This window comes from Prionailurus bengalensis, chromosome E3, assembly GCF_016509475.1.
Source record: "Prionailurus bengalensis isolate Pbe53 chromosome E3, Fcat_Pben_1.1_paternal_pri, whole genome shotgun sequence".
In the NCBI taxonomy this organism is placed as follows: Eukaryota; Metazoa; Chordata; class Mammalia; order Carnivora; family Felidae; genus Prionailurus; species Prionailurus bengalensis.
Window position 1 is genome coordinate 23,154,352 of NC_057357.1, and position 27,239 is coordinate 23,181,590.

A 27,239-nucleotide genomic window follows, 5' to 3' on the forward strand; every position below is an offset into this window, starting at 1 on the left:
GGCAAGTTACTTAACCTCTCTGTGCCTCTATTTCCATGTCTATAAAATGGGGATACTTAAAGTGCCCATCTTCTAGGATTCTATCTGTGATGTGCCCATCTCCAAAGGTTCTTGTAAAGAGCGTCTATGAGGACAGCACTTGAAACACACTGGGGACATAGTCATGTCAGTTGTTGCTATTATTATTGAAACAAAAAGAACCTGTACCTACTCCCAGGGAGCTCAGAGTCTCCAAGAGGCCTTAGAGTTTCTGAGTCTCAGATTTCCTTATTCTCCCCCTCTGGCCCTACTGCTTTCGCAGGCTCTCGCTGTTCCCATGCGAAGTCAGAAGGTGCACTCAGCAGACACCGAAGGTTGAGATGAATACAGCTGAAAAAAGGGATGTTGGTAGGGCCCAGAAAGACCATGGCCGAATGTCTAGACCCAAGGTCTGAAAGCCAGAGAGGGTGTGGACTCCATTCTTGTCTCTTCTCTTGGACGATTTTCTTTTTTTTTTTATTTTAATTTTTTTTTTCAACGTTTATTTATTTTTGGGACAGAGAGAGACAGAGCATGAACGGGGGAGGGACAGAGAGAGAGGGAGACACAGAATCGGAAACAGGCTCCAGGCTCCGAGCCATCAGCCCAGAGCCTGACGCGGGGCTCGAACTCACGGACCGCGAGATCGTGACCTGGCTGAAGTCGGACGCTTAACCGACTGCGCCACCCAGGCGCCCCTCTTGGACGATTTTCTTATGCATCGACCATATGTGTGATGCCCAGCAGACTTAAAGATACAGAACAAGCCATCTCCTCTCCTCGGGGAAGCAGGTCGTCCTGCACTAACTCTTCTTGCTCCAGGGTCTGGGTCAGAGTGCCTAATGAAAAGTAGGTGTGCCCAACTCACCAGCAAAAACTTCAGGAAAACAAAGAATTAACTGACTGGGCAGCAAGGATGGTCCTCAGCATCAAGTGCCTTGGAGGCTCAGGATACTGGGGGACTGCATAAAACATGGATTCTAGCTCAGTCATTAATTAGCTTTGTGACACTGGGAAAGTTGACTTAACCCTTCTGAAGATCAGTTTCCTCCTCTGTATAATGAGTTCTAAAAATCCCTACTTTTTTGACAGGAAGATTAAATGTTTTCTAATAAGTGCCTGGAATCTGGTAAGTGCAAAGCAAGGAAGGGTGATTTCTGTTTCCCATCTCTTCTTTGTGGTGGATTGATTATAAATGAGCTGATGTTCTTTCTAAATTTAAAAATATGTTAGAATGCTGTACCTTACACTATGAAGGATTTTACTCAAGATTTTTCACTTACTAATAATAGTTGTTACAAACTACCAGTCACTAAGCACTTACCCTGAGCCAGGGCTCCTGCTTTACACGTCTGAGTGCATTTAAATCCTCATAACAACTCCTAGGCATCTTCCCCATTTTATTGATGAGAAATCTGAGGTTCCACAAGGGGAGATAACTTGCCCAAAGCCACAAGGCTAGTACACAGCAGGGCTGGGGTTTGATCTTCCTGCCTCCAGTGCCCACTCTTCACCACTGTGACCTGAAAAGGGGCCCCCAGGCCTCCATTGGGGAACTCTGTTTCTTTGGCTTTCTCTCCCCTACTAAGCTATAACATCCCTACCGACAGGATCTGGCTCCATCTTATTGTCTACTGTATCTCCAGGGGTTAGGGCACCGCCGGGCATTCAGCAGTGGCTCAAAAGGTATTTGGTAAATGAGCAAATGAGTGATATAGCATGTGCTCAGGGCCCCGCCTTCCGAGCCCTAAAGGTAGCAAGTGCATATTCTAGAAAAGCACATTAGTGGGGGCTCTAGAAGTGTTTCAGTGATCATGGACTTGGAGAAACTGGTCCAAGCTGGCAGGACACTTTGTTGACAACTTTTTTTGAAATAATCAAGCCTTCACACAATGTTTCAACACTGCCAATGTCATTACAGGGGCCTTGCAACTCCATTGAAGCTACCCCCTGGGGATCAGCCAGCTAGCTCTGATCACCCAAGGCAACCATCCAGGTCCATTAATGTCAATTTGTCCTAGAGAATGGCTGAGGGCAAGTCAGAATGTGTCTGGGGCTCCATGTTCTGGACTCTTGTGGGCTCTCACTGGCCACATCAATACACCAAGAAAGACCTACCTAGCCACCAAGATCCCTTCTTTATAGCTGAGAAACTTCCAAGGGTGTATTAAATAGAAGTAATGTTTGTCTGATTCACTTCAAGTCTGCCATTACCCACATGGGTCAGTGACTAAGGAAGCGTGGCCTCAGGCTCTGAGTGAAATGGCCCATGCAGAAGTGACTAATTCTGAAGCCACTGCACATCCCAAACAACCACAGTAACCCTGTGCAACCACATGCACCAGAATCAGTCAACAGAAGGCACACGAGTCAGTCATTCAACCTTGCCCCCTGTACCCGGGATCTTGCAACATAACACTTATCTAGGCTGGGTAGGGACTGAGGGGAGGAGGGGCTCACCCCATTAAGTATGGGCTGGATACCCACAGGCTCACATCTGACTCCTCAGGAGCTCACAGCTAGTGTGGGCTCAGACAAGAACACAAGTACGTAACTAGAATTCTACCTAGACCTTGACAAGGGCTCCTCTAACAAGGTGCTATGGGGTCCACAAGAGAGAAGTTCCAGGCAGAGTAGCATACTCTAACTGGCTCTTTATTATTATTACTTATTTTTTTAAGTTGGCTCCATGCTGGACATGGAAGCCTGAACTCCCAACCCTGAGATCAAGACCTGAGCTGAAGGGTGCCTAGGTGGCTCAGTTGGTTGAGCATCTCTCTCTTTTTTTTTTTAATGTTTATTTATTTTTGAGAGAGACAGAGAGAGACAGAGTATGAATGAGCGAGGGGCAGAGAGAGATGTGGAAACAGAATCCAAAGTAGGCTCCAGGCTCTGAGCTGTCAGCACAGAGCCAGGCATGGGGCTCGAATCCACGAACCTTGAGATCATGACCTGAGCTGAAGTCGGACGCTTAACTGACTGAGCCACCCAGGCACTCCGAGCGTCTGACTCTAGATTTCAGCTTGGGTTGTGATCTCGTGGTTCATGGGATCAAGTCATGGTGGGTCAGGCTCTGTGCTGGCAGCACAGAGCCTGCTTGGGATTCTCTCTCTCCTTCTTTCTCTACCCCTCCCCTGCTCATGCTCTCTCCCCCTCAAAATAAATAAATAAACATAAAAAGAAAACAGAGGGGTGGCTCAGTCGGTTAAGCATCGACTTTGGCTCAGATCATGATCTGGCAGTTCATGAATTCAAGTCCCACATCGGCTCTGTGCTGACAGCTCAGAGGCTGGAGCCTGCTTCTGATTCTGTGTCTCCCTCTCTCTCTGCCCCTCTCCTGTTCATGCTCTGTCTGTCTCTCTCTCTCAAAAATAAACATTAAAAAAAAAAAAAAGACCTGAGCTGAGATCAATTGTTGGACGCTTAACCAACTGAGCCACCCAGGTGACCCTAAATGGCTCTTTATCAACACTTCACTTTGGCTAAGCAACATCCTCCCTGTGCCAGGCCCAGGTACAACCAGAGGCATCCCACCCCCAAGACCAAGGGTAATGAGAGATTGGACAGGCAGTAAGAGTAGGCAGGTAAACAGAGGGCAGTGAAGACAAGTGGAGAAAAGGAAGAGGCCTGAACTGGATAGCAGGTGATTTTTCCTGCCCAGCATCCATTCATCCCCTCTTCTGGCAACATCACCCCCCACCACAGACACCCAACACCAACTCTCGAGCCATGTGAGGATGTGTCCCTGGTCTAGGCAATCAGTGCATTCTACCTTCCTGGACACAGTGATTACTTGAGGCTGAATACATCCCAGGTGTGGACCAATAATAGCCAGGTCCAGGGGTTCTGTTAGGGAAAGGGAGCTCTTTCTACCAATAACTGGAGCTACAGGGTCACTCGTGAAGCCTGAGAATGAAGCCAGCTCAAAGGAAAGCAGAGTCAAGAACCGAAGAGACAGATCCCTGATGATGCTGTTGTGAGTCTTGGAATATGGCTTGAAGCCTAACCTGGCCCTGGCCTTATCAGCTACATGAGCCAATTAATTTCCCCTGTCCCCTAAGACAACTGGAAAGAGTCCCAGCCGAGGTCTCTCCCATCTGTCTGCTCTTCGGAGAGTATTGTGAAGACAAGGAGACTTTCTTCTCTGGGGTTTTAAAGGTAATTATCTAGTGACAGATTGTCCCTGGGGTGAGAGCCACCATGGAGACAGAGTCCAGCTGGCCTTTCCTAGGACACATATGACCACCAACATCCTTTCCAACAGTATCAGTAACGAGTAATTATAGACTCGTTTACTATTTGTAGTAGCTATTATTTGTCTGCCCAGCATCTTGTTTTGGTGATGGGCTCTGCTGTTCCTCAGCCATGGGGGGGGGATGGAGGAAAGCTCATGACCTACATCAGGTTTATCATAGGGCTGCACACCCTAGGGCAGTGATTAATCCAAGAGGGTATGGGACTCGCCAGAAACCACTGAGGACCTTTCTATAAGGATTTTCCAAATTAGAACTGGGGGGAAGAAGCCTCTCTCTCAGGGCTAGTAAGCTGGGAGGGTAGAATCTGGAGCAGTCAGCTGCCATGGGCTCCAATGCATGAGAGAACCCGGTTACAGTAGGAGAAAAGGAAGCCAACACAGACCTGGGAGAGCTTGCTTACTGTTTCCCTGTGTCCAATCTCCCCCTCTCCCTTTTACTGTTAGAATCTCCTTCCTCAGAGTTTTAGCTATGCAGCCAGTGACTAAATTTGCCTCCTCCCTTGTAGCTAAATGTGGTCACGTGACAAGATAGCAGGAACTTGGGTATTTGATGGTTTCCTGGAGCCCACACCTATCTGCGCTGAACAACCTGACTATCCCCACACTGCTAGGTGAGAGACAGCGACTGTAGTTCAGTGGTCTCTTTGTTACAGCAGCCCAATCTGTACCTTTACTAACGTACAGGTGAAAAAGAAATAGAAAACAAAGAGCCATATTGGGTTTCAGTCTCTGGATATAATTATCCCTGGAATGATAATGTTATTACTTGCAGAGTGCTAGGAACGATCTTTAATGTTTACATATAGTACCTCATTTAATCAGAACCAATTCTATGGGGGTGCCATTGTCATCCCCATTGTACAGCTTCGGGTACAGGGCAGAGAGATTAAGTAACTTGCCCAAGGTTCACATTACATTGCTTCCGAAGCTAACCTTTTCCATGATCTGTTGTGTCAGCCAATAAAACCCCTTTCTTACTTAAACTGGCTCGGGCTGGATTTCTGTCACTTGCAACAAAGCATTCTAACTGGATTTTTATCTAATCTAGCTTGCAGATTCCTCTATAGAGTGCCAACTATATGGTACAGAATTTTAAGACACTATTTACTGACTGCAAGCAAGACACAGTTCCCATGAAACCTGCTCCCATTTAGCTCTTAAACGACCACTGCAGCTACAAGACAGCAAGGCACATTGCAAGGAGACAGTCTTCTCAGGGGGACAATGGGCTTCCTGCCTGGGGCAGCCACTGCTGGATGGTTCATCCCATACCCACTCCCAACCCCCTTTCCCTTGCCTGCCTGAAAAAGCAAAATACTTTCTCAGCTTTCTGAACAGTGAGGGCTGGCTAGATGATACAATTTTGGGCAATGAAAGGTTTTACAACAGAGAGGAATTCCAGCATAGTGATGAAAAGTATGGGCTCTACATACAGACTGCCTTGACTCACCATCCCATCAGATGTACAAATTTGAGCATTTTACTTAACCTCTGTTCCTTGGGGAAGAGTAATGGTACCTACCCCTGGTGGTGATGAGGACTAAAGAAGTTAATAAATGTGCAGAAGTCAGAAGAGTGCCTGGTACATGGGGGAACACTATGTAAATATTAGTGACTGCCATTTTTATCACCTGTATGTGCCAAAGATGGAACCACCTCGAAGGTGTATCATTCCGTAGAAGCAGCAAGGTGCAAAGCTGCACGCCTACTGTGTGCTCACAGTTGTATGAATACACAGGCTGCGGTATGCATTCGTATCTGCTGCTGCATGCAGACAGTCTCTGGTAGGACACACCAAAACCTGTTCAGAGTAGTTGCCCCTGGGCAGTAGAATGTGCAATCGGGGTTCTAGACTGGGAAGTTCTACTTCACTGCATGTCCCTTTTCCACTAACTGGATTGGGTTTTTGGAATCTCGTACATGAGTTACTCAAGGCTTTTAAAATTGTGTTGAAGAAGCTTTTAAAAGATCCCACTTTCTCTTAATTTTCACTGTTCACCCACAAGATGGGCAGTCAAAAAATTATATGTCAATTACATTTCAATGAAGCTGGAAGAAATAAGTTGAAAAAGAAAATGGACAGTTGCATAAAGTGGTACGCTTCCTTTTGGAGGTATTCAAACACAGGCTGGGTGGTAATATGTTAGACATGCCCTGCAGGATTGCACTAGCTAACAAGAGGGTAGTTTAGACAGCAACAAAGCTCTGCCAATTCCAAGATCTGCCTTTATGGTGGCACGAAAGGAGAAGTGAGTTGGGGGAGATGCCAGGAAATGACATCAATCAATCAAAACAAAGTAGAAAACTGCAACCATCACAGACTACTGATATCAAGTAGGACGCACAGCAGATGTGCTCCAAGGGCAAGCCTAGTCTCATCTTACCAGGGCACAGCTGAGTAACATGGCTATGTTGTCAGATAGGCATGGGGGGTGACTCCTGGGTCAGTCACTTCTTCACTGTATGAACTGGACCAGTTACCTAAGATCTTTGAGTTTTTTTCTCATCTGTAAAATGGGAACAACATCCACCCTACTGGGTTGGTGTGAACCGTAAGCAAACCAGTGAATGTCAAGTCTGTAGGAGGGCACCAGGCGTGCAGTAAAGTGCCCAAGGAACTGAGGTAGCCATCACTGGAGATAGAGAAGGATCACCTTCAAATAATCTTTGAAGTCAATCTTTTAATGCACAAACAAAAAAAAAAGACAAACCAGAAAATAGTTTTATATTGACGTAGTAGAGATCATCACATGTAGACACTTTAACCCCACAACCAGATATTAAGTTAGGACAGCTCCTGATAGATCCTTAATCTTCAAGGCTGAACTATCCTACCCTGTTCACAGCAGAATCAGAGCATTGAGCAAAGCCAAGCTTCTCAGGCCTTCCCTTCTAAATCCTTTTAGACCAAGAGGTCAGAGCAGAACCAAGCAGGATTGTGTTATTACCCAAGAGATGGTAAGAACAGCACTGGTAAATTCATTTACTCCTTGGGACTCTGTGCCCACAGAATGATTTAAGAGGCCCCTGTATATATACATGATCGGGTCCAGGTACAAATATTTCGGTCTTAACTATGATGTTTATGGCAAATATAGAGTGGGTGAATGGTTCTAGGTTAGAGAACAATTGTCACAAATGCTACGTCTTCAAGGAAATAAGGCATATGTTGCTGCCTCTAAATACTGTGAGGCAAGGAGTGACTGCCAGACTAGCCCGTCCACGTGAGAGACTCAAACCTGGGTCTTTGCAAAAATAAAACCTGGGTGCTGAGGGCCTCCCCTCTAGTGAAAGCCAAAGGCCCTAGATCAGAATGCTAGAAAGTCTTTTATTCATCACCCTGGGTTAAAAGGACAGTTAAGGTCATTTTGGGAAGGAGAGAAATGCTAACCACCCCTCCCTTGAAGTTTCAGTAGCAAACAGGAATCTGGGCTCTGAAAAGTCACACTTTTTCCCCCCATGAGCAACTGGGGCGACTGGCCAACTGTGTTAGCTCAGGAAAGCCGAGAGCGATCCATGTGAGCAGCTAATGGCTGACAGCAGCACACCAGCTCCATGCCCTCCACGCTGGGACAGTGCTGCGCTCGGCGGGCCTATTTCAGCAGGATCCAGTCATCCACGGGACCAAGGGTGGGAGTGTTGGGAACAGATGATTCTGTGTTCCACAGATAATGGTATGGAGTGACTGTTAATAGATAAGGTTTAAGTACAGCATTTGGACACAACGCCTCCAGGCGTTCTGTTATTAAAGTCTTAAGAGCTTAGAACCTGGAAGGATTGAGAAATTCTAAAGAATTAAACAAAACCAGACAAACAAAAAAAGAGGGTGGAAGATATCAAAGACACTAGAGCTCTTTGTAGATGTTGGCTGGCTCACTTTGTCCCCAAGTTCATCTTAGAGCTCAACCAAATTCGAGACACAAGGCAGAGACGTTAGACCTGTGTCAAGGGCAAAAACTTCTGGTAGTAGCTCTTGGTGACGTCAATCATCAGCTCCTGGGTACATTCTGGGAGTTCCCCTGAAAACAGTCCTGGGGAAAGAAAGACCTGATCAACCAACTGGAGCCGGGGGAGGACAGCAGCTCTGATTTCGTTTAAACCCCTATAAGGCCCCTTTTCTTTACTCATGAGCATCTAAATCCAAGTCCTCCATCTTCAACGCTAGCAGAGTAGTTCTACTGACCACATCTCTCAGATAGTATTTGTGTGTGTGGGGGGGGGGGGGGGGGGGGGGGGGGGGGGGGGGGGGGGGGGGGGGGGGGAGACAAAGAATACAATTTCCTGAATGGATAAATAAATTCCAGGTAAAAAAGGTTATTAAGGCATCTCTGACTCCACTGGAGGTTGTTTCAGGATGGATTTGTCCATCCCCTGGATTCTGGTGTGACACCTACTGGGCAAAGCCAAGGTGAACACCCTTTGAGGTAAGAAGCTGCTCTGCTGTTCATAGAGTGAAACATGCAGTCCCCAAACCTGCTACATACAAGTCGTGGATGGGAGTAGAACAGAAATATCCTATAGAAAGACAAAAAATTGTATTTAAGGATTTCCAGGAAAAGTCACTCCCATATACTATGGGTGGAAGCGTACGTTCATACAACGGTTTTGAAGAGCAATTTTGGAAAATCTAGCAAAACTTTTAAAAGTTCATACCCTGTGACCTGACAATCCAACTTCTAAGAATTTATCCTACAGATAACCTTGCCCAACTGAACAATACATGTACAAGAATATTAACACAGCAAAGTTTCTAATACTGAAAAGCCAAAGGCAACATCTGATGATCCATTACACCATTACTGATGAGTTACACTATGGTACATTTATGCAACGAAAAACATGTAACCATTAAAAGGAATGAGGGGACTCTCCACATACTGACAAGAAAAGATGCCCAAGATACACTGTTAAGAAGGCAAGTTTCCAAACAGAATAAAGAGTGTGAGTCTGTTTACACAGGTGTAAACAGTCTCATACATCTGTATTATGTACACAAGTATACGTATATATGCATATGAATACACATGCCTATACATCACACATACAAGAACAAATACATGCACTTGCATATGTAGAAAGAGAAAGTAACAGGTACAATGGAAAAAAGGTCTTAAAAATACAAAATTCTCACAGGAACTGTTTACAAATGAACAGCCATGTTAGATTTGCAAACCTATGTTTGGTCTGCATAGTATTTAATCTTTTTAAAAAGTTAGCAGCCAACATTTAAAAGTCCAGGGATATCACATAAAAATTCAGATTTTTAGCTCCTCATGAAACATCAGAAGATCTCACAATGTTAGGTTTGTATTCTTAGATAGCTACGACAGGCTATTACTTCAATCACTTCTGTCTGACTCCTGTAGGTAATTTTGGCCAAAATTCTTTCCAGATGGTTTGTCTTTCACTTTGTTCCACTAGTCAGTTTCATGCAGTGGAGCCCTCCAAAAATGTGCCAGTCTTCCTGCAGCCCTACGCCTCTTTATTAAAGATGGAGATTTCCAACAGCAGTATCTAGATAGTTAGCATGTTTGTGAAACTACTGCAAATGAACACGGGAAGCATCTTGTCACAGTGCAGACAGTACAGGATTCTAAATAAGGGGTCTCAAGTGCTAGTCAAGGCTTTCCCACAAACCAGCTCTGACACTGTGGACACCCACACTTTCTATTTCCCCCATCTACGCAATGATCTCTAAGGTCTCAGGCAGCTTGAATCCTCCATCAGAACCTCTAAAACACAGTGCTTATTTGGATTTCAAATATGAAGTGGTGCCTCCCTGTCTCTGCCATTGGTGTCCAAAGACCATAGTTGGTACTAAGGACCTTGAAAAAGTTAAAAGAGATCAAGATATTTCTCTGGTGGGGCGCCTGGGTGGCTCAGTCAGTTGAGCATCTGACTTCTGCTCAGGTCATGATATCACGGTTTGTGGGTTTGAGCCCCACATCGGGCTTTGCAGTGACAGCATAACCTGCTTTGGATTCTGTCTCCCTCTCTCTCTGCCCCTCCCCTGCTCTCTCTCTGAACAATAAATAAACATTAAAAAAAAAAAAAAAAGGTATTTCTCTGGCAATATGCTTCTCACCTCAGAGCAGATACCTGTTTGACAATCAACCTAAAACAACTGTAAGGGCTGTTCTGATCTGTACTTGCTAAGAATGATTAAGCTTTTCCACAGTGGGAACCCCATAAGGGAGAATGACTCAGCAGGGCTCTTCTTCCTACTCTGCAAAGGCAAAAGTGCACCAAACAGCAGAATGGTCAATTTCTTCACCAAAGAATCTGAGTGGATGATTTTGTACATCTTTGAAACTCACAGTCGATGGTCTGAGTAATGAGTTTTTTAATTAGAAAAACAACTAAACCACTCAGTGGTAGATCTCATATACTGTCAAATCTCTCTCTACATAGCATCATCCATCTGTGAATCTCTGGGGTGCCTCTGTACATGCTGCATGAGTTCAACCATATAAAACAACACAGAAAAGAGACTGTCTTGGACTGGGGGCAGGGGACATGAGGTTTTCTTCTTCCTTCTGTTTTCCAGTGTTTTCCAAGTTTTCTAGGATGAGAGTGTAGGACTTTTGTTTGCTCACATGTTTGGCCACTTGGAACTCTGAGCTCATGAGGGCTTTACCTGAGGGCATTCTGTCAGCCAAGGTCGAGATGGGATATATTTGCTCTTCTCGGGTGTCCTAGTGCTATCATTGGTCTTAGACTGTTTTATGTCAACTTTTCAGGTTGGACATTCCTTGGCAGTGTGGGAAGTACAAACCCCCAGCCAACATGAAGTCATAGTTAGAATTCTCTGGACATACTTTTCTTTTTCCACCCAGAGCCCAGGCCAAGAGAGACTTGCGTCTTTGTGCTTTTTTCCTGTCTAGTAGCAGGTTTATTCTATATCAACTTTTTATTGAGAGCTCACCCTTCAGGAAGATCTCTCCACCATGCGTGAATGTAAGGCTTTATCACTGGTCCCCACAGCAGTATCAAACCCTAAACCACTCTATTATGAAGATGCATAAACCTAAACATGCTTATGGTATGGGTGTACTTTCCTCTTGGCTTGAAATTTCCTGGTGAACCCAATTACACATTTAAAAAGATACTGGTTACGTTTTAGATAGCATTTCAAGGGAATCTGTCACAGGAGAATCTTTTAAATGAGCTAGATCAACATATTGTCAGAGACAGAAGTTGCACCCATTATTTTTCTGACGGAAAAAGAACTTGAGCTTTGAATATCAACACCCAAGCTTACCTGGGCAGCCGGAGAAGACAGTGAATGGCGGCACCACAGTTTCTGGGGGTAAAACTGTGTTGTCAAGAATTTTGCAGCAATCTTTCAATACACACCGGCGCCCCTGAAATGAAAATCTTGTCACTAAGAAACAGATCAGGAAATAGAGTACAAGTTGTCCAATCTGCTGTGTAGAAAGCTATTTTGTATTTTCTCCATTCCTGATATCATACCACAGACAGGGACAATGGCAAGAGGTTTGGCCACAGTTCTCTACTTTGGGTGGCATTTGACAAGCAGGAGGAGGTAGGGGTGTTAGTGTGTGCGAGTATGAGTGTGTGTGTGTGTGTGTGTGTGCGCGCGCGCGCGTGTGTGTGTGAACTCAGGGAGGGGGTATGCTAGGGACAGTTCAGGTTATCTTAAGCATTATAGACTGAAATTCAGTCTTCCAAGAATTGTACAATTTCCTTTCCTTTTTCTTTTTTTGTCATTTAGTGGACATTTATTATTTTGCTTGTCCAACATTTGTTCCCCTTTCTTCTGGTAACAGAACCTATATTGACCCTTGGTTACCACCCCCTGCCCATCACAGTCCCCTATCCTAACCCCAAACTCCAAGCCTGGCCATGGCAACTGGTTTAGGGAATGAGCCAGATCAGTCTGATGAATCTGAACATCAGGGCTTTTGCTGGGACTACTGGGAAAAGAAGCTCTTTCCAATGGAGTTTCTAGAGAATAGGACAGATGCCTGGACCAGCTGTGTTGTTTCCATAAGGGAAAAACCTGCCTGAAAGTCTCCTAGAGGAAAGCGGGAAAGAGAAGGAGACTAATTCTCATGACATCAGTTGAACCCCTGAAGCCATTTCATGCACAGAATTAGGATCTACTTTTGTACTCTTGGTTCATATCAGCCAACATGTTCATTTTGAAGGTTTCAGCCAAGCCTTATGCTTGACTTTATCCACTGCCTTCACTTTTCAATTCTGCCATAACCCACAGCGTTTTGAGGGCAAGAAATAAGGTCTGGTAGATTCATCTGTTTCATGGGTTAAGGCAGAGAGGCTTCTATATACAGATTAGCATTGTGCCTCAGACTACCTGCAAACTAAATGAAAGTTTTGGTCTTTATTGACTGCATTTGCATTACCAGGCCCTATGAGTTCACTTGTGTTTTGGTCAGTTGGTCTGATAAAGCACATCTGGCTGACAATGTGGAATTCTTAACTATCAGGACAATGCTAATGTATCCAGATCTCAGATTCTACCAAAGGATATGAAAGCTATATAAAAAATTTCCCCATTACTAAACACCCAAATTGGACACCTAGGTGGCTCAGCTGGTTGAGCATCTGCTATCAGCTCAGGTTATGATCTCAGAGTTTGTGCTTTTAAGCCCTGCATTGGGCTTACTGCTGTCAGCACAGAGCCTGCTTCAGAGCTTCTATTCCCCTCTCTCTCTGTCCCTTCCCCACTGTGTGCTCTCTCTCAAATATACACAAAACATTAAAAATAAATAAATAAGTACCCAAATCATATGTATTTCCAGGAATTTCCAGGTAGATTGTCACATGAGTTTTTTAAAAAGCTTATACCTCTAAGTCTGAATTTTTTAAGTGACTGCTAAGCTGCCTCTGGCTAGTGGACAATAGCCTAGGCAATACCTGACAATATCTGTAGCTCAGAAACAAGTTGCAACTGTAGCTCTTCGTTCACTCTTAGAAAGTTCTCTCCCATAATTGCCTCCTATTGGCAATTTCTTTTTTTTTTTTAATTTATTTATTTTTGAGAGAGTATATACATGCATGCACAAGCAGGGGAGGGGCAAAGAGAGGGAGGGAGAGAGAATCCCAAGCAGGCTTCGTGCTGTCAGCATAGAGCCTGACGCAGGGCTCAATCTCACGAACCGTGAGATCATGATCTGAGCTGAAATCAAAAGCTGGATGCTTAACCAAATGAGCCACCCAGGCACCCCTAATGGCAATTTCAAAAATACAGCAGCCAGCCAGCTCCCCTGGTGATTTCCAAATGAACTCAAAGACATCCTATGGCACCTAAGCTCCTAATAATACAGACTAAGCACATGGGGCACTGAGTGAAATGAAACAGAATATGCTGCATCAGACATGCTACACTTACATATAGGGAATCTGCAGACAAAGGGTCCTAGAAAAAGAGCAATGTGAATAAAACTTTGCTGTGTGTATCACCAGCCACCACACCTGCTGTAGTAGGCACCTGCCGAGTCCACTAGCTAGCCATTCTGCCCACTCAGACAAATGATGCTTAATCAGCTTTCAGAGCATTCTGGGAAAACTGATCAATTAAATAGCAGCAAAAGTAAAAACGCCAGTACTTCTTAGGCATGAGTGGATTGGCAACAGATGAGGAGGTTAAAAGCTGAAACTACTTCTTTATTCTTTCGTGGTGAACTTTTCAAGGAGGAGTCAAGAACTACGTGTTACCACTATGACAGTTACCTTTATCTCTTTATACAAGTTATTTAGCATCTCTGAGCCTTGGTTTCCTCATCTGTGAAACAGGACATAAAACCAAACCTGCAGGGATGCTCTGAGGATTAGAGATAATAAATGCAAAGCTCACAGTACAATAACGATGCCTGTTAAGATTGCTTGTTAGTCTCTACCTGTAGGCATTCAGGCAGTTCTGATTGACATCTATACCTTCACACATCCAAACAAGAGTTAGAACACCAAATGGGTGCTAGAGGAAGGATCTGTGGGTCATGGGGTCAGCTGGACTCAAAGAATTCCTGCTAGCTCCGAGATTCTAGAATTCTAAAAGAATTTTTCTCTTGAGATTACTTGAGGATTTGTAAAGGCTCAGCAAATAAATACTGCCAATACCCAACAGTGACTATTTCATGAACTGATGTATCGAAAAGTGGCCTAAAAAGCAAAATACAGGACAAGAAGACTAGAATTCCCTAAGCACTGGGAAGAGCACTTGGATCTCAACATTTCAGATATTTTTCTCTGGGGATAAAGGACAGGACTAACACCTAGGCTACTATGAGGATGTCATCACTTTGCTGCAGAAAATGTCAGAAAAAAACCAGCTGTGGGGTGCCTGGGTGGCTCAGTCAGTTAAGTATCCGACTTTGGCTCAGGTCATGATCTCATGGTTTGTGGGTTCGAGCCCCGAGACAGCACAGAGCCTGCTTGGGATTCTCCCTTTCTCTTTGCTCCTCCCTGATTCATGCTCGCTCTCTCTCTCTCTCTCTCTCTCTCTCTCTCTCTCTCTTCCCCCCCCCCAAAGTAAATAAATAAACTTAAAAAAAGAAAAGAAAGAAAAAAAGAAAAAGAAAAATCTAACCATGGCTTAGAAAACCAACTCTTGTTGGACAGGATGAGTTTCACTATTTTCTCCCTTCAACATCATGCCAAACTAAAGACTCTCTCTCTCTGATACATACAAGGGGACCCCTTTGGAGGAGAATGGTTGGCAAAACAACAACTTCCCTTAATTATGACTAACCAAGTCAGATTTCCACAGTCATGTGGCTCTCCACTACATGGTCCATCTTTGTGGCTTGTGGAATGTGACTGCATGGTTTCAGGATGTATTTTTTAATTTGTTTATTTATTTATTTTGAGAGAGAGAGAGACAGACAGACAGACAGACAGACAGACATCATGAGCAGGGGAGGGACACAGAGAAAGAGAGAGGAGAGAGAATCCCAAGTAGGCTCATGCTATCAGCTCAGTTCAATTCACGTGGGAATCAAACTCATGAACCATGAGATCATGACCTGAGCCGAATCAAGAGTCAGACGCTTAACCAACCGAGCCACCCACGAACCCCAGATTCAGCAAGTATTTTGATACTTGAGTCTTGTCCAGAGCAGAGAGCTGCCTCTGCATTATTGGGAACAGCCATTTAAAAACATGAAAAGTTCTTGGCTTTCCCAAGAATCTAGAATTTGTGTACAAATTTAAAATACAGTAGGGGTGCCTGGGTGGCGCAGTCGGTTAAGCGTCCGACTTCAGCCAGGTCACGATCTGCAGTCCGTGAGTTCGAGCCCGCGTCGGGCTCTGTGCTGACAGCTCAGAGCCTGGAGCCTGTTTCCGATTCTGTGTCTCCCTCTCTCTCTGCCCCTCCCCCGTTCATGCTCTGTCTCTCTCTGTCCCAAAAATAAATAAACATTGAAAAAAAAAAATAAAAAAAAAAAAAATACAGGAAACACCTTCCCTAAACCTTAAGGCAGTTCAGCTCCAGTCATTAATATTCTCACCCAGGATGTTCTCCTAAATCCCAACTGAAATCGAGCTCTTCATCTATGAAATACTAAGAAATCCAAATCTGTAAAGCCACGGCTGGATGTAACAAGTGGATGCCAAGGCTCCTATGGACCAGGGTCCTACAGGTTCCACTGAGAAAGGGCCACTTGTACCCTGCACACCCATCACCCTGAACTACTTGCACTTTGCCTAATGTCATCCCCTTTGACCCACTAGACTGTACGTTCCTGGAGGTAAGGCAACAGGTAGGCCATAGAATCGGCATGGCTATTCATGCCGCCTGGGTTTGAATCCCAGCTCTACCACTTAATAGCCCTGTCAAATCCCCTAATATCTAAGGTCTTCAGGCTTCTCACTCACAAATAGGGATAATAATAGTACTATCACCCTTGGATGGTTATGAGGGTCAAATAAGATCATCAAAGGAAAGTTCAACATCATATAGAAGAGGTTTGGTAAAGTTTAGCCATGATTTTTAATGCCTAAAAAACTCCAAATCCAACAATAATTCCAGTAGGCCAGAAACTACTTCTACCCTCCTCGGTTACAAAAGTGGAGGCCCACTGATGTGAGGGACGTGAGCTTGAGGGGAAGGGAGGACATTTAGCCAGCCAAGACATCATACTCACAATCACACAGTTCTTGCCAACGTGAACGTAAGAGCCAATCTGAGCTGCGTTGACCACACAATCTTCCTCAATAAAGACATGGTCCCCGATATGTAAAGGAAAAAATGCAACACTAGAGAAGGAAAAGATGAACAAACAAAAAAAAGTCAAGGTGATGTGCTCTTGGTAGAGGTTTATAGAACTACAGACCATATTCTCAACTTTATCGTCTCGTCTTAATAAGACTGCTCCTAGTAAGGAAAGAACTCTCAGGCTAGGGGAATTCTATCATGTTGAAGATGAATGTGATTACTAGCTCAAAATCAGAAATATTAGACCAGGCAGTGTGCAAAGAAACAGCAAGGCAGAAGGAGCAAGACCTTCCAAGCTAAAAGAGCTGGCACCAAATGAATGAATGTTTTGCTCATTCCTGCCTCCTTGAAAATGCTCATAGGTCACATTTTCAGTAATCTGCTCTACAGGGCTTCAAGGAACTGACATCAGGTTTTGAGGATGTATTTTCTAGCATTCAGCATTCCAAACATTTGTATATTCACTGATTTTCCTGAATGCCTACTATATGCCAGACTCTACGCTAGGGAACTGGAGATATAATAGCAAGCAAAAGGTACATAACCCTGCCCACAAGGAGCTTGCAATCAAGAGAAGAGAGATTAAATAAATGATTATCTAAGTAATTAATTACAACTGTGATTAGTGTTACAGACGAAAAGCACCAAGATATGAGAGTATACAATGAGAGTATATAACTACCTAAATTGGTAGTTTGGTAAAAGTTTAACTGAAAGTGATACGTAAGCCAAGACTTGAAGGATGAGTAGGAGTCAGGAGGCTTTCTCCAGACTTCTGACATCATTCCCATTCTCTAGGATTCCTCAAATGTCATGGACAGTGGTTCTAGGATCGTATTTACAGGTAACTTCAATACATTGGGATATAAAATATTTGGACTGGAACTAAAATAAAGTAGTTGGATGCTCACTGGCTCTTTCTAGTCCTGTGTTATATTTTGTCAGGAATATTTTATTGCAGACAGTATCTGTCCTCTGAGGACGTATAATTTATTTAAATCTTCCTTAATCCATTCGTATTTTTGATCTACACCCCTTGTGTGACCATGAATTCCTTGATCTCATCACAGTCTACAGCAGAACCGTCATTTAATTTTAAATTAAAAATTCCAGGGACGCCTGGGTGGCTCAGTCAGTTAAGTGCCCAACTCTTGATCTCAGCTCAGGTCATGATCTCAGGGTTTGTGAGTTTGAGCCCTGTGTCGGGCTCTGCACTGACAGTGCAGAGCCTGCTTGGGATTCTCTCCCTCTCTCTCTGCCCCACTCCCACTCATGTTTTCTCTCTCTCTCAAAATATATAAACTTAAAAATTAATTAATTAATTAAAATTCCAAACCTGATATTCTTATCTGGTTCTATTTTCTATTATCTAGTTCTGGTATTGAGATATGTGGAATGGGAGTGGGGAGAATCCACACACACTCTCTCTCTCTTTTTTTTCATGTTTTTTATTTTGAGAGAGAGAGAGAGAACACACAACAAGCAGGGGAGGGGCAGAGAGAGGAGAGAGAGAATCCCAAGCAGGTTCCATGCTCAGCACAGAGCCTGACATGAGGCTTGATCTCATGAATTGTGAGATCATGACCTGAGCCGAAATCAAGAGTTGGAAGCCCAACTGACTGAGCCATCCAGGCGCCCCCAAACTCACTTACTATTCATGTGTTGCTAGTTACACTTCTGTACTTATGTATTTCTCATGTGGACTATTCTCATTTATATATCCTTCCAATTCACCAATAAACCCCATGTTTATTATTTATTCTCGGTGCTTTCCTGGGACCATATCCAGCCCAGTAATGCCATTATCAGAAGGGAAAGTCAACAACTCCAACAGAGTACCTGTCACAGTATGGAACCACAAAAGGCTACCAAGAGGTTTTCTAGTTTTCCCCCAATTGCCTTCTGAGCTAATGAGCAAATGTTTTCATGTGAATGACTTACAGACTCCCTGCTCTAATTCCTGTATGTAATGGAAAGTCTGGAGTCTGACCTCATTCTGAGGAATGCAGGATCATTTCTGTATGTTCCTAGATATTACAGTCTCAGTTGGTTGCTCTGTTCTCTTTTCCTCCCTAACCATGTACATAGCCCTATGACAGGAGCGTGACATTATACAGTGTCTATCACATTACACTATCATATTTTATAGTAGCCATCTATTTATGTAATTGTTTCTCCCACTAGGTTTTGAGAACTTTGAGGCAGGAATGCAATTTCACCCATCTTTACATACCCAGCTTGTATCCTAGTGACTGACATAAAAAAAGCACTCAGTAAATGCTTGCTGACTTAATGACATGCAGACGGTGCCACAGGTAGAAGCCAGGAGGGAAAAGAGGGAGAGGCAAAAACAAAAAACAAAAAATAAACCAAAGCCCAAAACCAGCACATTAGGCATAGTGGACAGTTTTCCTGCCCTGTCCATGTCCTTTCTTGGGCAATCCTTATTCTTGGGCCCACAGTGGGCCTGACCTGACCCTGCCCTCCGGGTCACAACTGTTAAGACAGGGGTGGAGCACTCAACTCAAGCTGAGCCAATCAGATTTCCTCTCCCAAGATTCTGGAAATAAGACCTAAAATCCTTGGTCAGTATCCACTGAAGCTTAAATGGAGAATAGATGTAAGTTAGGGGCTGAGGCAGCAAGGTTGGCTTCATGAGAAATGGGGGAAGACAAAGCCAATGTACAAGAGAGGGGAGGGAAGCAGAAACACAGAGACAAGGACAAATAAGAAACAGTATAATCTCAGTAAGAGAGCGACAGACCAGTCATCGTGATTCTGTCTAGCTGTCCAGGCACAGGCTCTAGTCCCTTGTGAGGCCTGGCACCTTCTCCTACCCTGAGATTCCATTAAATATGCCCCTGTCTCTTTTGCCAGAATCCCCCTTGCTTTTTTTTTCTAGGCTAAGTGGATTCTGTTTCTGGGAACCAACCAACAACTAAACTAAGACCACCACCACCAGAGTTGTGTTCATCAGAGTGAAGTCTTCTTTCATGTCCCAAACAATAGCACAGCCCTGCTCCTCACACAACACCTCAACACACGGAACACACCACCAGTAGCAGATTCTTGCCCAAGACCCAAACAAGGTAATTAAACTGCATACCCTTTGCTGAATTTCTTGAAAGGTGGCCTTATGACACTGCGGCTTTTCACAACGCAATGACGTCCAACTCTCACATTTGCCAGATCCCCTCGGATAATACAGTCGTTCATCACAATGGTCTACAAAACAAAGCACATTTAAAAAATAACTACCAGTACAGCTGAAAACACAACAGAAAAGAGTAGGTAGCAAGACACCTACTGAAGTCATGTTTTGATCTACTGAGTAACGTGTTCTGGCAAAAGGGATAACTTATAAGGTAAAAAGAATGGCCTTCATAACACTGATTTAGTTGAAGAGGTTCCCAGTATATCCCACAAATAGGACTCACTGAATAAACAGACGTTTGCTGAGAATATGGTACCCCCCGAGTTCACTTACCTATTCAGGTTCACTTGGTTCCACCTGTCCCCAAGCCTGACCTGCTACCTGCTCAGTGAAAGTCCAGGCTGCCCCTACCTTTGTCCGACCTCCCAATACTACTATCTTCAACTTCATGCTCCCACAGGTAGACCTACTGAGTTTCTGGTTCCTCTTCCCAATTCTAGACTCAGATGAAGTGCTACGCTGCAGGGTATATCCAGCTTCCCCAAAGATTGCCTGGATGGGCTGCAGGGTGGATAATGTAATCAGAAGTTTTTTGGGGGGATTAATGCCCCATGCTTAGTAAAAAGTAGGCATTCTTGAAATGTCTTTTGAATAAATGAATAAATAGGGTAAAAAAAAAAGTGCATATGGCTGTAGTTCTAGCCAAAAAAGTAAGCAAGGGACCAGGCCTTATGTATGCTGAGCACAGAAGCTTAGGCTTATATCCCTAGAGGATATAAGGAATCAATGAAAGTTTTTAAGTGGAGGATTAACACAGTGAATCTTTGGTTTAAAAATACTACTCTGAAAACAGCCTAGAATCTACATGGAGAGAGCAGGTAAGACTGGAGGAAAAGTGGCCCGTTAGATGACTACAGTGGATCAAGGTAAAATGAAAGAATGGGCCTCCTCTATGACAACAGCTGTGCATGAGAAAAAGAGAAATAAATTCAAGGTAGAGGAATCTGATCAAGCCTCCAGATCTACTAACTAAAGGGCAGAAAAGGGGCATAGAGACTGCATTCAACAACTTGTGCAAATAGAACTGGCCAAATCCAAAACTTGAAAATTCTACGGTACAGTGAGCCAGTTTCCTTAACATATAAGTAGCATGGGGAGAAAAAACAGGCTGGGGGAAGAGAACTATTACAGATTTAAAGGGCCCTGAGAGGGCATCTGGCTGGCTCAGTCAGTTGAGTGTCCGACTTTGGCACAGGTCATGATCTCACAGTTCGTGAGTTCAAGCCCCACATCGGGCTCTCTGCTTTCAGTGCAGAGTCTGGAGCCTGCTTTGGATCCTCTGTACCCCTCTCTCTCTGCCTCCCCTCTCCTGCCCCCACCCCCGCTCATGTTCTGTCTCAAAAATAAAATAAACATTAGAAAAAAATAAAAAATAAAGGGCCCTGAGAAATATATCAACCAGAAGCAATGTGTACTTGACCTTATTTGGATCCTGATTTGAATAAACCAACTGTTAAAAGACATATTAAGACACTAGAAAGATGGAACGTGGACCGAGGATTAGATGATATTAGGAAATTACTGGCTTCTTAAAAAATATAATAAGGGTACTCTACTTATTTTTAAAGTTTTTAAATCTCAGTAATACATATTGAAATATTTATGAGTGAAATAATACAATGTGTGCAATTTGCTTTAAAAATACCCAGCCCCTCACCTTGGTCAAAATAGGTATGGGTTTACAGGACAGGTAAAGATGAAACAGAACGTCAGAATATTGCTAATTGCAGAAGCTGGTGAATGAACATATGGAGATTCATTATATGTTCTCTCCACTTTTGCACATGTCTGCAAGTTCCATAATAATACTGTTCATCTATAAAAAGTAATGAGCTATAAGTCCACTAACGAACACAACATGGATAAATCTCAACAACATTATGCTGAATGAAAGAAGCCTGACAACAGAGTACATGATTGCCATTATAAGAAACTCTACAAAATGAAAAGCTAATCTATATTAGTTTTACACCAGTGGTTACCTGGAGCCAAGGGTAGGAGGAGGACTGACTACAGAGGGGTCCAAGGAAAATGAGGGTGATGGAACATTTTACACCTTAATTGTAGTAGTGGCTGCATAGGTGTATGCATCAGTCAAAACATGTCAAACTACACACTTAAAATGGGCACACTTTATTATATGTAAATTATACCTCAATAAAGATAATTTTTCCTTTATTTTTTTATTGTTTTTTTCTAAATATAATTTATTGTCAAGTTAGCTAACATACGGTGTACACAGTGTGTTCTTGGCTTCAGGAGTAGATTCCCATGATTCATTGCTTACATATAACACCCAGTGCTCATCACAACAAGTGTCCTCCTCAATGCCCATCACCCATTTTCCCCTCCCCATCATCAACCCTCAGTTTGTTCTCTGTATTTAAGAGTCTCCTATAGTTGGGGTGCCTGGGTGGCTCAGTTGGTTGAGCATCCAACTTTGGCTCAGGTCATGATCTTAGAGCTTGTGAGTTCGAGCCCCGCATCGGGCTCTGTGCTGACAGCTCAGAGCCTGGAGCCTGCTTCGGATTCTGTCTCTCCCTCTCTCTGCCCTTCCCCAGCTCACACTCTTGTCTCTCTCTCTCTCCCTCTCAAAAACAAATAAACATTATAAAAAAAAAAGAGTCTTGGGGCGCCTGGGTGGCGCAGTCGGTTAAGCGTCCAACTTCAGCCAGGTCACGATCTCCTGGTCCGGGAGTTCGAGCCCCGCATCGGGCTCTGGGCTGATGGCTCAGAGCCTGGAGCCTGTTTCCGATTCTGTGTCTCCCTCTCTCTCTGCCCCTCCCCCGTTCATGCTCTGTCTCTCTCTGTCCCAAAAATAAATAAACGTTGAAAAAAAAAATTTTTTTTAAAAAAAGAGTCTCTTACGGTTTGCCTCCCTCTCTGTTTGAAACTACCTTTTTCCCCTTCCCTTCCCCCATGATCTTTTGTTAAGTTTCTCAAATTCCACATAGGAGTGAAAACATATGTCTTTCTCTGACTGACTTATTTCACTTAGCATAATACCCTGTAGTCCCATCCACATTGTTGCAAATGGCAAGATTTCATTCTTTCTCATTACTAAGTATATATAAACATCTTCTTTATCCATTCATCAGTTGACAGACATTTGGGCTCTAATAAAGATAATTTTTAAAATGTTCCATTATATGGGGGTGCCTGGGTAGCTCTGTCAGTTAAGCATCTGACTCTTGACTTCAGCTCAGATTGTGGTCCTAGGGTCACGGGATTGAGGGATCAAGCCCCATGTTGGGGCTCGCTTAAGATTCTCTCTCTCTCCCCCTCTGCCCCTCTCCTATGCTTGTTCGCACTCTCTCTCTCAAAATAAAATAAACTAAAATTAACCCCCCCCCCCCAGATTTCCAGTTTCTTTTGAGAAAATCAGAGCTCTGGAAATATAGGCCTATATTCCCACATGGCAACAACCACCTTGAGCTTAACTAGGACCCAGATTCTCCACTTTACCAGGCCCCGCCACTCTGTTGTTGGCACCCAGTCTTCTTTAGTCATCTGATCTCTATCTACCCCAGCAGAAACTATGACACCTGATATAAGGGCTTAGGAAAATAGAAATTTCAAAATTCTGAAAGGGACAAAACAAAAAACTAGAAACAAAATAACTAATAGGACAGGGGATAAATGGAATTGTACACAGCAGTGAAAATACACAAACCACAGTAAATCTTAGAAACAGAACTGAGAACAATGGTACTTAGTGAGTGTGATATGTGTTCCCTATTGTGATTACTCTAATGACTGAGTTTAAAAAAAGTAAGTAACAGAAAGCCAAGTAAAGCTAAACAATCTACATATGTACATATGTATATAGTTTACACAGATGTAAACATATATATATGTATACGTATATGTATGTATTAATTTACATCCTATAATATGGATGAGTCTTGAAGACATTATGCTGAGTGAATAAGCTAGACAAAAAAAGGACAAATATTATATGAATCTACTTATATGACATATCTAGAAAAGGCAAATCCACAGAGACACAAAGTGGATTGAGGTTATTAGAGATGGGGAGTGAGGAGGGAACTGGGGATTATTCCTCAATGGATACAGAGCTTCTGTACGAGTGATGAAAGTTTTGGAAATAGATAGTGGTGATGGTTGCACAGTGGTTGTACATATCACATTTTATTTTTTTTTCAATATATGAAGTTTATTGTCAAATTGGTTTCCATACAACACCCAGTGCTCATCCCAAAAGGTGCCCTCCTCAATACCCATTACCCACCCTCCCAACATATCACATTTTAAAAAACAAACCTTCCATACAAAATCACAGAAAATGTCCTGAAATTAGCTAAGGGATTTCTAAAAATCCTCCACATGAGTGTTCTAACTCTGTGCAGAAACAGTGTGTCTATAATTACTAATCATACCTAATTACTGAACTATATTTCTATTAAATCTCATAGTATGATGAGCTAATGGAGACAGTAATTGAGTCTACTGAAAAAATCTGTGATTGCTTGATTACAGTGGGACTACTTTCCCTCTGGAAGTTAGAGATGTAACATTTCAAAGAAAATTGACAGGAAAAAAACCATGGACTTCAATGTCTGTCAAGCTCAAATATATCTTGGTATTTTCTCTGGTTCTGAAATGTCGTAATATTATTCCCATGTTTATACTCCTCTCTGTGCTATTTCAATTTATTCAGACTACAAGATTCTCGGCCTTTCATGTTCCATTTTGCAAATTCATTTCATAGTTTAGAGTCTTTCTCAAGTCTCAAATCAATTTTAAGAGTTTCAGTTAATACTGAACTATTATTAGTAAACTGTTAATTATATTACTACTACTTTATAGTTTCTTTTTTTTTTAAGTTTATTTACTTCGAGAGAGAAAGGGAGGGTGGGGAAGGGGCAGAGAAAGAGAGGGGGGAGAGAGAGAGAGAGAGAGAGAGAGAGAGAGAGAGAGAGAGAATCCCAAGCAGGCTCTGCAGCACCAATGTAGAGCCCAATGCAGGGCTTGAACTCAACTCACGAACTACAAGATCATAACCTGAACCGAAGTTGGATGCTTAACCAACTAACCCATCCAGCAGCCCCTACTTTATAGTTTCTACACTAAAATATTTTGCTGCCTATTTATATTTGTATTTAGTGGTTAAGGCACACTACAGCACTTTGCAATAATTTCAGTTCTGGGTGCCACTGTATTTTATTCCTGGCATAAAGAAAAAAGGTTTTCTGTTGCCTTCTTTCATGGAATCTTTTTTTGTATTCAACAGAATTTGGAGAGTGAAAAAAGGAAAATTTTTAGTAAGTTTTTTTGTAATGTTTATTTATTTTAGAGACAGAGCGTGACCAGGGGAGGGCAGAGAGAGAGGGGGAGACACAGAAGCTGAAGTAAGCTCCAGGCTCCAATTGTCAGCACAGAGCCAGACACAGGGCTCGAACCCACAAACTGCGAGATCATGACCTGAGCCAAAGTCAGAGGTTTAACTGACTGAGCCACCCAGGGGCCCCCCAAAAAGAGAATTTTTAAATGCATAGCAACAAATGGGAGATGTGGTAACATATTATCTGTCCTGCTAATGTGATAATTAGTGGACAGAAAGCATAAGTATGCATCCTGGGGCTGGCTGTGTCTCTTACCTTGCCATTGAGAACGATGTTCTGACTTCCACACAACACGGACTGGCGACTAACTTTGTTTCCAGATGCCTGAAAGGAAAGAGCAGAAAATAGGGGTGAGAAACTAAGTGGGTTCTGGGCTACAAGTTTCCATCTGGAAAGCTCTCGTATTGGAGAGAAAAGTACTTGAAATGTGATGTAGTCTTCAATGGAATGAGTCTGGCAAATTAACAAAGCAAGGATGGATCAGGAAACTGAAGACTCCAGGAAAGGATCCAGAATTTGGATGTGGTAGGTCTAGAGCCTACTAACATTAGAGACATTGATTCAAGTCTCAGTTCTATACTTACAGCCCTAAATCCAGGATAATGACTTTACCCATATCAGAGGTACAAGAATTCAGTAAAGAAATAATAATAGCAGTGACGACTCAGCACTTACCCTACCTGGAGCAATTTACACGCATCATGTATTGACTCCAAAGAACCTAACAGTCTTTTAGCACATGGTAGCAAAGTACGACACATTAGCTTAAAACAAACAAAACAAAAAACAAAAAACTCTGAAAGGCCCGAAGCCTGGAATTGCTATTAGTATTAGGGTGGATGAGACGTATCCTGCTTTCTGGAAGGCATTTTATCTCTACGATGAAATCATGAATAAATTTAAAAAGCCTAACTAAACTGGCCATGCAGGGAATAAGTAACAAAGCTGAGACATTCACGAAGTGATCCTATGTAATCTCGGACTAAACGCCAAAGCGACCCGGGGTGGGGCAGGGGGAGGAGGGGGGCACCAGCCTCAAAGGGACGCAGGCTTGGAAACGGGAGAAAGATGCCTGGACAAGCGCACCGTCTCGATGTACTCCGACTTGTTATAAAGCAGCTCGCCCAACTCCATTGCCACCAACTTCTTTCCGCAGCTCCCGCTCCTGTCAAAGCCGCCAGCCGGTCAGTCTGACTGGGACCCGGACTACTTCCGGCCGCTCCTCCACTTCCGCCCTGGGCGTCCGGCGCTCTCATCCGCAGCTCGGCTCTCCTCTAGGCGGCCCCGCTCCCTTACTCGGCCGTCTCCGGCTGCTCATGCGCAGGCTAAGCGGTGGATGTAATTGGCTGTGGGTGACGGCGCGCCAAGCCCGCATGTGCCACCTGGTAGCGCCCTGGGGAAGATCCCGGGCGCAGAGTTTCCTTCCCGGGTGCCTCCGGGGCCCAAGGCCAGCCGGCATCCTCGTGTCTGCAGGCCCGGGGCCGGCGACGGCTGTTCCTTCCGTTCGGCCGCGGCCCGATGGAAGAGCCTCCCGGGAAACCTCTCAGCTATGAGGAAAAGGAAAAGGTGCCGGGGTGTGAGGGAAGGGCTGAGTCGGAACTCTGACCCCTTGCGCAGGCTTTAGGCGTGTGTTTGTTTCCTCTGCCGTCCCGGGTAGGCAGTGATCTCTGACCTCTGGACGCAGCGGGAGTGAACGTATGGATGGAAGAATGCTGAGCTCACGTGGTGGCATTTAAAGAACAAATTTTCTTACAGCAGTAATGCCTAAATACGTACGAAATGTAAACCTGGATAAAGCCAAAGTCCCCTTTGACATCCTCTTCACTCCCACACTCTTTCTCACCCTTGGCTTCTCTCACCCACTCCCTTAGGGAAATCTCTGAACAGCCGGTGCTTCGGATCTTTTCGTGTGTGTAATGGACGGAGGTGGGGGGATTGGAGGGGTGTGATTTATTCCCTGGCCACCAAAAAGTGATGTGTATCTTTTTGTTCATAAATGGTCTGATCTGAATGGTTCTACAACGTCCTTTTTACTTATCCGTGTTTCATCCATGTCGATACATGTTAATCTGGCTTCTGTGTAGTGTTATGTATTAACGGAAGTGCATTCTTGTCTAATTCTCTGCTGAGAGACTTTGAGGTTGTTTCCAGATTTTGCTTCTACTATAGATGCTCTGACTGACCGTC

General features: G+C 43.7%; 2 protein-coding genes across 4 annotated transcripts in view; one reads left to right on the plus strand and one right to left on the minus strand.

Annotated features, from left to right (window-relative positions):
- Positions 1-26,345, minus strand: part of DCTN5 (dynactin subunit 5) — a 30,664-nt gene extending 4,319 nt beyond the window's left edge. Inside the window, exons 1-6 of one of the 2 annotated variants that reach the window (XM_043560279.1) lie at positions 26,139-26,345; positions 25,308-25,376; positions 19,579-19,697; positions 16,402-16,513; positions 11,535-11,637; positions 6,935-8,304 (exon numbers count right to left, since the gene is read on the minus strand). In XM_043560279.1, the coding sequence (XP_043416214.1) occupies positions 8,207-8,304; positions 11,535-11,637; positions 16,402-16,513; positions 19,579-19,697; positions 25,308-25,376; positions 26,139-26,186 (549 nt within the window). In that variant the 5' untranslated portion in view covers positions 26,187-26,345 and the 3' untranslated portion in view covers positions 6,935-8,206. Of the gene's footprint in view, positions 1-6,934; positions 8,305-11,534; positions 11,638-16,401; positions 16,514-19,578; positions 19,698-25,307; positions 25,377-26,138 lie in introns of those variants that run through there. The other variant, XM_043560280.1, reaches the window with a different exon arrangement.
- A 56-nt stretch (positions 26,346-26,401) lies between these two features.
- The window catches only part of PALB2 (partner and localizer of BRCA2), a 28,005-nt gene continuing 27,167 nt past the window's right edge, over positions 26,402-27,239 (plus strand). The window contains exon 1 of one of the 2 annotated variants that reach the window (XM_043560275.1): positions 26,402-26,618. In XM_043560275.1, the coding sequence (XP_043416210.1) occupies positions 26,571-26,618 (48 nt within the window). In that variant the 5' untranslated portion in view covers positions 26,402-26,570. The remainder of the gene's footprint in view (positions 26,619-27,239) is intronic. The other variant, XM_043560276.1, reaches the window with a different exon arrangement.